The sequence below is a fragment of the Lagopus muta genome, chromosome 25 (genome assembly GCF_023343835.1).
Source record: "Lagopus muta isolate bLagMut1 chromosome 25, bLagMut1 primary, whole genome shotgun sequence".
Classification (NCBI taxonomy): domain Eukaryota; kingdom Metazoa; phylum Chordata; class Aves; order Galliformes; family Phasianidae; genus Lagopus; species Lagopus muta.
Genome location: NC_064457.1, coordinates 1,961,923 through 1,975,020, shown reverse-complemented (window position 1 = coordinate 1,975,020; position 13,098 = coordinate 1,961,923). Strand labels below are relative to the sequence as shown.

Here is a 13,098-nt window from a genome sequence, read left to right as displayed (position 1 = left end):
CCTCTTGTTGGGAGCCCTTCTTCTCCCCATTCCCTGCACGTGGTGTTGCAGTTTTGCAGACTCACAAAAGCAGACATAAGAGAGCAAAGAATCAACAACAATCTTTCCTTGGAGTGCGATGTCTTCCGCGTGGCAGAGGATGACTTCCTAATGGAATATTGAACTGTCTCCAGGAGCATCTGCCGTGCCAACAAGCACAACCTCACATCAGCACCAGTGTATTTATTGTGGGTCTTTGCTGATACAGAAGCCTCAGCTGGCCCAGGTTTGTTTTTCACCTCTATTTCTGAGCTTCTTGCTGCAGTGGGTTTGAAGCCTATCGCACCCATCCATCCTGTATTTCCCGCCCAGCCTGGGGTCTGGCAGAAGAGATGTTGATTCTGCGGAGGTTAAAGGTGGCTGCCTCGTCCAACAAATGGGCTCTGGCAAGAGGGGAGGGCTGTTGTTTTTGCTTCCTGAAGTGTCAGGAAGATGTAGAGGGCAAACAAGCCCCCGCTGGGCCACTGAGTGACAGCAGCAGCTGCAGGGAGTGCTGGGGCAGTGAGGGACCGGGGGGTTCCCACATTTGGGGAGGGTCTGCCGTCTCCTTTTCCCACATCTGAAGTCAGAGGAACAACAACAGAGAGAGCTCTGTGGGGAAAATGGGGTCCGAGTGGTTGAACTGGGGGTGCAAAGCGATGTGCGAGAACCAAACCGTGCGTCACGGTCAGAGCCCTGCTGGGGTCCCATGGGAACCTGAACCTTCCCCTGGATAAAAGGAGCAATACATCGACTGATAATCCTCCCTTGCCTTCTATTTCCCTTAATATACGTGCACGGACATAAATGAGAAGTAGGTAGTTGTTTAATTAGCTGGAACTGGGAGCAGGGCTGAAAAACACAGACCTAGGCTTGAGCTCATGCAAATCTCTACTACCCAGCATGACTTCGGTGGGTGAACACAAATGAAATATTCTGCATTGGCAAAACCACTCTGGGCTCTGGCCTGGATCCTGCTGGTGCCCAAAATATCCACACATCCTTTGCCACCTGGCCTTCCAGACAGTGCAATCTGTGCTCTTTCCTCCTGCCAGGCAGTGGGAAACGTGTTTGAATGTTTGCTCTCTGAACAGGTTGAAATATGCAGGAGAGCCCTTCCTGGAGGATGAATTGTGTTTGGCATTTTGCAAGAAAGTCACATTAATGTGAAGGTAAAAGGTGATGTTCTTGATCAGAAAGATCTGGGCTAAGCCCACCTGATTGCTTGGAAAAGCCCAAGCTATAACCCAGCAGGGATTGGGATGAGCACACCTCTCCTTCCATTTGATTCCTCTAAATGTCACAGCGCTGAATTATACAGAAGCCAAATAAAAGTAGCACTTAAAGCCATGGGAAAAAAAGAAAAAGAAAAAAATGGAGGCTCTGTGCCCATCTGGTGAATCCCTCTGTGATTATGAGAGCATAAACCCAGCCCAAACGGTGGGAGAAGGGGGAAGAGATGGACCTATAGAGAGGCATAGCAAAGCAACGGAGAAGGTCGCGAGCAGATTACAGAAACACAGCACACGTGGCTGTGTAAATCACCCCTAAAAACACACAAACCATTGCAGTAACCCCACTGCAGCTCTGCAGTGATATTCGGGGTGTTCCCAGGTGCCACCTCTCCGTGTCAAAGGGATGGAGAGCAGATTCCCTGCTAACACCCACCCAGCAGCAGCAGATCTGGGGTCTGCGGATCTGCTTTCTGTTAAAAAGAACCATAAAACTTTCAACAAAAGATGAAAAACACGTCTCACATTGGCACAAAGGCAGATTTCCTTGTAAGAAGGAGTGGCATACAGAGAACTCCCTGGAAAGCAGGATAGAGAAAGAATAACTGCCACCGGCAGTAACCATCAGCAAAGACAAGTGTTACAAAGCTAAAAGAACAAAAATCACTCAAAACTGTGCACGTGCACACAAGTCACCTAAAAAATATATTACAGCCTGGCCTTAAATCATAAATAATCAGTGAAGCACTTTCTTACTTTTATTTCCCACTTTGCTTCTTGGATTCTGGCATCTGTTGAATTCCGTATTAAGGCTTTTTCCAACCCCAAGACTCGGGGAATTTTGTTAACAGTGCAATAAAAATAACTTCATAGTGTCACAGGGAAACATTAAAGCCTTTTTTTGTGTGTGTGTGCATGTGTGCTGCTCTTTACCCCCCTCATCCCCCCCCCCCCCCCACCCCAACCACCTTTTTTGGGGGGGGAAAAGAAAAAAATACAGACATTGTTTCTTTAAAAGTCTCCATCTGCAAATCCCATTAGATGTGCATATAAGGTTTCGGATGATTAATAGGTGCTGCTTTGCTTTGGTTGGAGGGAGCGGGTGTGTGTACGTTAACCCCTCCCTCCCCTCTCTCACATTTCACTTCACAAAGTTGTCACTCTCTCCCCAACACAGTATTTAAAAAGTGTTTCCCTCATGTCCAGCACTTCACAAGGACTCCAGCATCAGCCTCGGGACCCCGTTTGGGGCGATCTCCTCCTCCGTCCATTTGGGACAATGAAGATCTCGAGAAGAGTTTTCCAACTAACAAACCTCCAACCGCACAAAGCCCCCAGCCAAAGTGTCGCTTAGGGAGGAAATCTGGGCTGTCAAATTTGGAAACATTTCCCCTCCTCTCTTCTCCTGCTTGAGGAACCCAAGTGACGAGCGCGGGACAAGGATGGACCCCACCGGCGGCAGCTGCATGCGCAGCCCCCAACCTCCAGCCCCACTCTGGGGTTGCCTGCGAGGTGCCGACGTCCCTACAGCCCCAGGGTTGGGTCACTGCCCTCCGACCCCTTTTTCCTTCCACCCCAAGGCGGATTTTGCTGCTTATTCCGAATTCTCAGCCTCCTGCTTGCTGAGCGCTGCCCACTGCGTCCCAACCGAGGAGCAGCCCCCAGTCTTCCGTCCCCACTCTGAGTGGCAGCAAGCAACGACAGAGGCCCGGAGACTGCTGAGCCCAGGGCTGACTTTGGCCTCTGGGGACTCAGAGAGTCCCAACCTCGTGAGCACAGCAGCGGGTGTAAGAGAAGATTACGAGGTGCCGGTAAACAGCGCGATGGAGACGGAGAGAAAGGCATCCAAAAGGAAAAAGGAACACTCAGGTAGGTGGGGTGGAAGTGGGGGTGTGGGATGGGATGGGGAGAGCACCTCTAGGAGCAGGAGTAAAGCTACTGAAGAAAAATGGATGGATGGATGGATGGATGGATGGATGGATGGATGGATGGATGGACGGACGGACGGACGGATGGATGGATGGATGGATGGATGGATGGGGAAAATATTTTGTAATTCTTGACTGAGGAAAACGGTTCAGTATCTCAATGCAAATGAAGTTGCTTGTCCTTTGATGACCTTTGGCGTTTGGGTTTTGTTCCTTATTAGCTGAACCCGTCCCTTTAGGCAGCAGCAGGGTGCCAACTCAGTGCCATGCTGTGTTCAGAGACCTAGGATGGTAGTTCCACTCCACTGCTGCTGTCCAAGGGTGACAGAATGGGGATCAAAGGGCTAAGATCCCACCAGCTGCCCCTGTTAGCTGGGAATGCCACCCTGAGGTTTGGAACTGCCCACCAGCACAATGCCCAGCAAGGTGGAAAACAATCACAGTTTTCATTGTGCCATCCTTGCCAACAATCCACCTTCTTCCTGCAGTACAGCGTTCAAGAATTTCAGACAGATGACATCTGGTTTGTTACTATTTCGATTCTCCAGATATGTGAAAAATGCATAACAGTGCATTCTCCTAGAGAAGCTGTTAAGATTCAGATGCTTACATGCATATATTTGCTACAGTATTCATTTGCAAACTGCAGAATGTTGAGAAGTAGGGGGTATTTTCCAGCATCCCCACTCTACGGTTTGAGAGCCAAGACATGGAAACGTTTCTCAGACGTAGAAAAGATCAGAATGCTCTTAAATCCTTAAAACTTTCTTTGAAAGCACTGATAGATTCAGAGCAGCTGCAGAAAGGCTTCGCTTTGGGATAGCAATGGGGGTATCTGCTGTAAGACCTCACGTGTGAGCACACGCATCCCTTTCTCTTCCTCTACCAGCATCCATTATTTAGATGCCATTTTCAGCCCTGGTGTCCCAGGCACAGCAGTGAGCTGGAGATGTCAGTTGATTCTGGGGGAGCCTTGGGGGCCACAGCCATCAGTATTCACCCCTCTATTCGATGCTGCACAGTTTAGCAAACCATTTATAGAAAGCTCTTTGTAATTACAGCATTAAAGAGGCTGGAAGGTGTTGTAATGACTTTGGGTTTAATACATCTTTCATTTACTACCAAGTGAAGACCTAGCAACACCGCTCAAGCAGTAAGGAAACTCCAACCCACAACCCTAAATCAAATCAGCCTTTAGAACCATAAGATAAGCACTGAAGGTTTTGGGATGCCCACTGGGTGGAGGTTAAGCCTCAAGAAACACCTCCCTCCGATTTTACATTGAATGTTGTTGAGAATGGCCAACTTGAGATGGGCAGTTTGGATACCCCAACTTCATCCATACATATAGCTGAAGAATAAGGCATGAGCTGAAGGATAAGGCAGCAAGAAATAGAATAGAAATATGTAATTATATATAATAAAATAGCGATTCGGACAATTTTGCTCAGTCATGACATTGGATAAAGAGGGTGCTCCATGCTTGCAAGTCCCATTAACAGCCACAATGGCATAAACAGCAGCACATAAAGGCAGGTAGCAACTGAAAACCTGAGCAAGAAAAGCATAGGGAAGCCCCTCAGCAATTTAAAGTGATCTGGGGGCAGAGCTCCATCTGTCACCACCCCAAGTGCTCCACTCCATGAGGTGCCCACTGAAGTTACTTCTGGTTATTACTTTGTCGTTGGCTGCCAAACGAATCAGCTCCCCATGAAGTCACTTCACTTGGCCAACGTTCCCCAGAGCTTTCAGGATTTTACGCCCCGTGTGACGGCAAAATCCATCTTACTACTTGATTTGCAATAAATCTGCCCTCAAACTCTTTGCTACTGGGAGAAAGCAACGGTATGCAGATACTTCAGATTTTTATTATGCCTTCTGCTGAGGGAAAAGCTGCACTGACAGTGGTTTGCAGAATAGCAAACACCAGGTGCCTCCACCAGGCCTGTGGATCACTGCAGTGACCAAACATCCTGCGTTACTATTGGTGACCCCCATGCTTGAGCTTAAGCTGCTCTGAGGGATAGCAGCCCCCCTCTGCAATGCCCAAATCCTGCACTGTGTGGTCCTTGCATCTTCATTAAGGCAGTTTGCCAGCTAACTGTAAGCCTGTGTGCCACGCATCCCCTAACAACACCAAGTGGGGCACTGCCTGCTCTGTTCCCAGAGCCTATTTCAGATGATTCACATTGTTTGGAGATGAAGAGCAGTGACACCCTCAGTGCCACTTGCCCAATGGTTTCTGCTCAGCTTAGAAGCAGCTGAACGCCTTCAGGACTGAGTGCTGAGTCAGGGAATGCCACTTCCCCAGCATTGCTCATTTTCCCATGCTCTCCCCCCTCCCAATGTACCCAGGCTAAATGCTAGCCTAGGGTGCTCACTCAGCAGCCTTCCTTTCCCCCTGCACCATGCACTCATACTGCATCACAAAATGTGCTCACAGCAAAATGCTCCCTTTGCCTTCAGTTTGCAGCCAAAATCAGAGGAGCAGCAATGTGCATGCGTGGAGTGAAAGGCACAGGGAAGGAAAATATCAAGAGTGCTGGGTGGATGCAGTGAGAGCTTCCTTCCTCCTGCTGCTCACTTCGGCCCTTCCTCCTGCAGTTCAAGTGATGCACCCCATCCCAAATTCACCCCTCGAAGCAAAGGCTGACAGTGCTGAGCCCAAGGGGACACAACACGCTTTGACATCTCTGTAGGGCACACACTCACACAGGTCAGTGTAACTGCAAATTGCATGCCTGCTTGCCTCTTAGAAAGCCAGCCCTCCAGCAGCAAGGCAGAAGGCAGCAGCAGGTCACGGAAGGAGAGGACAGCATTCACCAAGGAGCAGCTGAGAGAGCTGGAGGCAGAATTTGCCCATCACAATTACCTGACAAGGCTCAGGAGATACGAGATCGCCGTGAACTTGGACCTCACTGAGAGACAGGTACTTAAACCCCATCCCCTGCTGTTTCTCCCTAACACTGTAATACTCCAGGCTGTGCTTCTGCAATGGCACAGAGGTCTGTCACTCTGCAGGATATTGTTTTGTGGGCATAGCAGTGTTGGGTTGGTTGGAATCGATGATCTTAGTGGTCTTTTCCAACCTCTTGATTCTCTGATTTCAACATGAAACCTTCACACTCTTTTAAAAGACATTTGCTAAAAATCTCTGTAAGCAGTTAATATCTGGAATTCTGCTTCTCTAAACAAACAAAAAAAGCCATCTGGGACACCTCCTGAGCCATTTGTACAAAGCTTATAGATAGAATCTGGATGCCACCAGCCTCCAGTTATCACGAGGTTATTGGAATGACACATTTGATACACGTGCTACTCCTGGGCCAGGCAGCTTTGTGTGGTGATGAGGGAAGAAAAAAACACTTTTATGGAGTTTTATGGGGGCAAAAATTTGTCCTCTCACTGTGACCTCATTCAGAGTTTCCTTATCAAAGTTCAGTGGGTAGAGTAGGAATTGCTCAGTTAAGTGAAGCCAATTAAACATCCTGACGGATCAGACTGGATGGAGTGGTTGTCAGATGGCATTTGGGTGCACTGTGCCTGTTGGATTGCCATGTACACCTGATGGATTCCAGGCAAAGCACTGTGCTGGTCTCTGAAAATCTGCCTGGAGCACCTTCACTGGATAGGGAGCACTTAAACCTGGGAGCTTCCTTCTGTTTTTTTTTTTTTCTCTAGAATTCCACAAAATACATCTATTGACACACAGGTATCAGCCTGCTGGAGGCAATAACTCATTATGTCCTTTTCATCCTCCAGGTCAAAGTGTGGTTCCAGAACAGAAGGATGAAGTGGAAACGCGTTAAGGGTGGGCAACCGGTGTCTCCCCCTGAGCCTGATGCAGAGGATGCTGATTCCACCACATCCCCCAGCTCTGAGTAGTGCCATAAAGAGATGCTTGGAGAGGGTGTGACACTGCAGAAGGACACTGCAGCCCCGTATGGTGGCCCTGTGGGGCACAGACTGAGAGGTGTGCAGTGCTGGAGCTGGCGGAGGAAAATGGAAAGCACAAAATAAGGCAATGGAGAGCAGGACTTTGAGCTTTGTGTGAATGGAACTCTCTTACTGCCATAGGGCTACCTTCACAAAAAGGAGCCCAAAAAGAAAAAGATAAAAACCACTGTTTGTATACCAGGAATAATATTGTTCAGGCTCCCAAATGCTCAGAAAATGTGAGTTATCAGCTAGAAAGAGGCCAGAGGGTGATTACACAGCTCTGTTCACCTCCAGCCTTTCCCTGGTCGCTTTTGCTCATCCTTCACTTGGACTTGGGCTCTGAGAATCACTGAGGTTGGAATAGACCTCTCAGATCCCCAGGTCCAACCCCAACCCATCCCTCCGTGCCCACTGACCGTGTCCCCAAGTGCCACATCCCCATATGGGGAGGAGCACCTCCAGGGATGGGAGCACCTCACCCCCTGGGCAGCTGTGCCAATAGCCAACCTCTCTTCCTGAGAACAATTTTCTCCTCACATCCACACTCAAAGCAGCCCTTACCAAACAGCCCATGCCTCATCTTTATCCTTCCATTCTGGTTTGCTTCCATATGTCATCATCTCCATCTCTGGAAGGGTCTGACTGAATCCCAGGACACTTTAAAGCCAATTTCAAAGCTTAAGAAGTGCATAAAAGCAGCTTTCTAGCATAGGATGACCACAGCAGCCAGACCTGAACACTCCTTCCCTTGCACACTGGTCCTCTTTCAACCCAAACCTGTAATATAGCTAATGATTATGTTTTAGGAAAGCATAGTGTCTGTTCCCTTATCTTCTGTCCTTTTGTTTAATGTATTCTAATGCAACTTTACCATATTTCAAACAGAACTCTACACTGGCATCACATAGAATGGCTATTAAACACAAGTTTCAGTATTCTCAGATACTTGAAAGGTAACCATTATTTGCAGCTATGGCATGTTTGGAACATCTTCGTTCCACCTCACTGCAATGCATTCTTGTTAGGTTTTAACCTGGTCTGCAGATATGCTGGATGCAAAACTGCATATCTGCATGATGAAACAAATTATCAAAGAGCTGTTTTAGTGGATGACTCCAATATTATCCCAACACCTGATCCATTCTGTGGGCACACAGGGCTGGAATTGAGTTCCTCTTTTCCTTATGAGCTCTTAATCCAATTTCATGCAACACCCATTGGGATCTGGAAGTTTGTGAGCTGCTTATTTGGGGATGAAAACTTGGAGGCTCTTGGTGACCAACAAACCAACAGCAGCTCCTGGTCCAGAAAGAGTCATTACTCAATAATAATAAATCTTCCCTTTCATGGTAGCTGCTAACAGAAGTGTATAGCAACCTAATTCTCACAGGAGTGACCCAGTGGGGTCTCTCTGGGTACTGACCCATAACTACAACCCAGATCTTGTGCTGTGTTGGGCAGCTCTCACCCCGAACCATCTGCTCATCTGCAACCCAGCTGCTTTGCAATGGGGCATCAAAGCCTCTGACCACCAAATCCTTTCAGGTCAAAATAGTGTCAGACATTACAGTTTTCCCAAGGAAATGATGCAGTGCACCATTCAACCAGGTGTGTCAGGGAAGCTTTACAAGAGTCACTGTTGTCATTAAGTAGATTTGCAGCTAGTAGTAATTAGCAGTCAGCAGAGCCGATCCTGGCTGTGCCCTGCAATGAGGTGACTGTGCTATCAAATGATGGTCTTCATAGCAGCTTTCGTGCTGGCATCAGCTGGTAACCCTCCAAGGGCTCTCAGAACTGAGCAATAAAGGTCATCTTTAAACACTCCAAATGCTTTGGCATTTGAGGCAGACAGAATAAACTCTCGCACGTTATCACCAGAAGCAGCAAAGCAGCAGCCAGGGAGTGACAGCATTGGTTATTTTTGTTTTGAATTGGAAAGAAAAGAAAGAAAAAAAAAAAAACACACAAAAAAAACCCCATTTCTATTGGTCACTGATGGATTGAAACAATTGCATTTTAAACAACGCCCTCCAAGCATTTTGCACACCCACCCAACAGCCCTCCAGCAGGCAGGACCCTAAGCAAGCTCCCATCCTTCCCACACATCCCAAAATCACTGCTGTGAGCTGAGCAGCTGCCCAAGAGTTAGAACCTTGGTGGGGAAATTCCTCCTGGTTTATCACATCCCTGTGAAGCCCTGTAGGGCATTGCAGCTAGATGTGAACTTGGTTGCATCCAAAGAGCAGCCCAGCCTCGGTGGAAACTCGACCAAGTGAAATGCTCTCAGAGTGCAAACAGTGGCATCAGCCTTTGGAAATCACTGCAGTACATGGAGCAGCTCTCCCTGCCCCACACCTCCCACTGCTGCAAATCTGGCTGCCTGGAAGGAGCCCTCCTCTGTGGGATTACAAGCTGGTGAAAGGCTGGAGGAGCGCAGACTTGCTCACAACTGCACTTTTCACCGAGGCCAGTCATAAAAGGCGGCCAATAAAAACACGACACTTCCTTTTCCATAAGGTATTACTTAAGTGGAGATGGCTGTATTTCATCATGGAGGCAGCAAAGTGAAAAATTGGAAGCAACAGCTCCGTTTCCCTTCAAACACTTTTGCAAGGCTATGACATATCCTTGCTAATGTTTTCTTAAACCACCTGCTTGGACTTCTCCCTGACAGCACAAAAGGCAAAAGATGTGGGGAGAAGAGGCGTGCAGCACAGCAGCAAAGGTGTTTGAATTGGCTGTTTGTCATGCAAAAAAGCTGTGATGTCTTCTCCAACTCCTCCAAGGGGCTCCTTGCAGGGGGTTTATATGACTTTATGTATATAGATGTATGGATGTGTAGTTGTAGAGCCATGTGAGAGCATCGCCCTGCAGCTCTCATAGTTAGCATCTCCTTCTTACCAATCACAACAGCAATTGCGTGGATTCTTTTGGATTTAGAAGCTCTTTCCTCCCACCCCTTGAGGCCAAGTCTTGAGTTCAGCTTCTTGCATTCATTTCATGTTTTTCACTTCTCTTACCATTTAAATCCCATTACTTCCTGGGTGTGGAGGAGTCACACCATGGCATTAACCTCTGCTGAGATGCTGCTGCACTGTACGAGCAACAATCTCCATCAATGTAATGTAAAAAGCCTAGCTTGCCATTTCTCTTTCTTCACTGGATACACCTTATCATATGACCAGCAAAGCCTAATGTTTTGCTAAGGAGTGCAAAGGTTAACACACACCAGATGGCAGAGAACCACGTTTCTGGGGAGGCTGCAGAAACACTCAGCTGGAAACGTCAGCATCAGGCCGGAGAGCTGGGACAGAAGCATCAGAGGTCTGAGCATTTAACACAGAAATAACTGGTCTGAACGCAAGCCCTGCAAGATCAACTACTTCTTATACATCTCTAGAGCTGCCCAGTCTCATGCAGCACAACATTTCCACAGTATAGAGTTGTTAAGGTTGGGAAAAACCACTGACATCATCAAGGCCAACCATCAACTCATTGCCACCACCATGCACACTGACCCATGTCCCTGAGTGCCACTGAGCATCTGAATGCGTTGGGCTGGTGGCATCTAAAGCCCTCACTTAGGCTGCGGGCACTGTGCTCACCTTCATGGGAAGAGCAATGGAAACAAAGATCTCACATTCAACAGCAAAGTGTTTTAAGGAGAAAATCACCATTATCAGCATGAAAGCAGAGGTCTTTGGAGTGGCCAGAGCTCCACCCAACCCCCTTTGCCACACTGCTATTGGCACCCAAAGCACTCTGTCCCCTCTCCCCACTCCTGCACTCCCAACAGCTTCCAGCAGTCCTTCACATCCCTGCCAGACCCCAAAAAGTGACTGACTGCCTCCCACTTGGGACACAGAGACTTCATGCTGACCCCAAACACACGTGGGATGCCCAGCAGCCGTGCAAGAATGGGATTCTCCTCCAGTTCCCCCCATCAGAGATGATGAGCAGAGCCCTTAAACCTCACCTCACAGCCCCTATGTGACTAAAAAACCAAAGCCTTTGTTTGCACTGTCTGGAAAACTCACAAATCATAATAGTAATCACTTTACAGTCAGAGACATTGAGTGGGTCATAATGTACATGAGCAAAGCTTCCAGATTCTGCATCCAGCCCAATTCCCTATGCAGGGAGCCCAGCACACACAGTGGATCAGGGCAGCTTATGGAGCAGACACACCATTTTTTCTGTCGTTCTGCATTCTTCCCCTCCTCTAGCAGTGCTCCTATTGAGTTTCATCAGCCACTATCTTGTATTTTGGGTAATCCCCTTCCCCTGGGGATGGTGCACTGCCCCTTCAAGAAATACTATATGTCTGTGTTAGAGACCGGATTGAACACTGGATCCATGCAGCACTTGTAAGCAGATAGACAGGAAATCCATTTTCTTTCAGTGATTACAGTAGAAGGGCTTCTGTCTGAGTGGAGCTCGCCTGGCGTGGCTGTAAAACAATCCCAGCACTGAGCTATTACCTTTCAGCCCATATTTGTGAATTACAACAGGGCAGTTTCCATTGCAGCTCTGTTTGGGGCAGGTGTCTGCAGAGCCCTCCTATCCCCATCCTTCCCCTGCACAATGCTGCATTGTTTTAATTTCTGCACAAAGGAAGGGTGTTCATCCACCACCAGACTTCTACCCCGCTGCTCCCTCCCTCTATACTGCAATTTTTATTATTATTATTATTGTTTTAATAACTTTTACACAGGGGTCAGCAGCTGGTTGCCCGGAAGCCCCGTTGGGAACAGATTGCAAAGAGATAATGGGAGTGAATAACAGAGAGAGTGGTGACTTCATACCACGGAGCATTGAGTCATGTTTCAATCTTTCCTTTTTAAAGAAAAAAAAGAAGTTTTTCCAGCCTCCTTCTGCAGCTTTTGGGTTATTGTAAGAAACAGAGAACACCTGAATTGGCACCGAGGCTGCCTGGCAGCTTTTAGGGTTTGATTCATTGGAAGACACCAGTGCCCCACAGTTGTACTGCCACACACACAGCATTTCCTCCTCGTGGCAGTTTGTCAGCAGCTGAGCATCAGCCCAACAGTGCTATACTGAAGCTGTAGATGGAAGAGACATCAGGAAAGCACCATTTCCTCCTTTCAGCTCTCCAAGTTAGCATAGACTCTAAGTCACAGGCCTGCATCCGTTTCAGTATTTCCTGACACATTTGTACAAACCCTATGCTCTATCTTGCACCTTCCACCATGAAAAATGACAAAACTTGTAAAATAAGGCCTCTCATTTAACAGAACCAACAAAACAGACTCGTATCAAGCCACTCCAACAGCCCCAATTTAACTGGATTGAGTTAAAGCTATAAAGTTCTATAAAGTTTCACCTTAAGAAACATGTTTTCAGAAGAGAACGAAAGAGCAAGATGAGAAATTATCTGTCTCACAGGAGAACACTTTAAACACATCTCTCCTCCTGTTTATTTGCAGAAGAGAAGACAGACAACTGGGGTATGTTTTACATTACACGACGTAAGGGGTTGAGGCATTCCTGTCTGCACTGAAGACATGTTTATACTGTTGGGTTCCATTACGAATCTGTTTAATATCCTGTGAATGCTCAGAGTCCTTTGCACACTCCAGGCAGGAAGTCTTTAATGCACACACTGAGAAGACATTTCCAACTGTTCCAAGGCTAGACAAGGAAGCATGGAAAAAGTTATTCTACTGCAAGAAGCAAAATCTTCCTGCTCTTGTGCTTCTGTAAGGTTTGTTGGAAAAAGCTGCCTGGTCCAAGTAGAGTGTTCATTAAGACAGAGACAGCCATCATGGAAACAAAGAGCAGAAAGCGTCCTGGTGGCACCCATTGTGTTTGGTGTTGTGGGTTTGGTGTTACCACAAGGCTTCATAGAATCATAGAATCACCAAGGTTGGAAAAGACCTCCAAGCTCATCCAGTCCAACCGTTCACCTATTCCCAACAGCTCCCACTAAACCACGTCCCTCAACACAACATCCAGCCTTT

The 13,098-nt window shown here is 47.5% G+C and overlaps 1 protein-coding gene across 1 annotated transcript; it reads left to right on the top strand.

The window, feature by feature from the left end:
- The first annotated feature begins 2,692 nt into the window (after nt 1-2,692).
- Nucleotides 2,693-7,063, top strand: MEOX1 (mesenchyme homeobox 1). The gene is made up of 3 exons (XM_048926901.1): nt 2,693-3,119; nt 5,935-6,107; nt 6,941-7,063. The coding sequence occupies exons 1-3, from the start codon at nt 2,693-2,695 to the stop codon at nt 7,061-7,063; spliced, it is 723 nt and encodes a 240-aa protein (XP_048782858.1).
- Nucleotides 7,064-13,098: the final 6,035 nt, after the last annotated feature.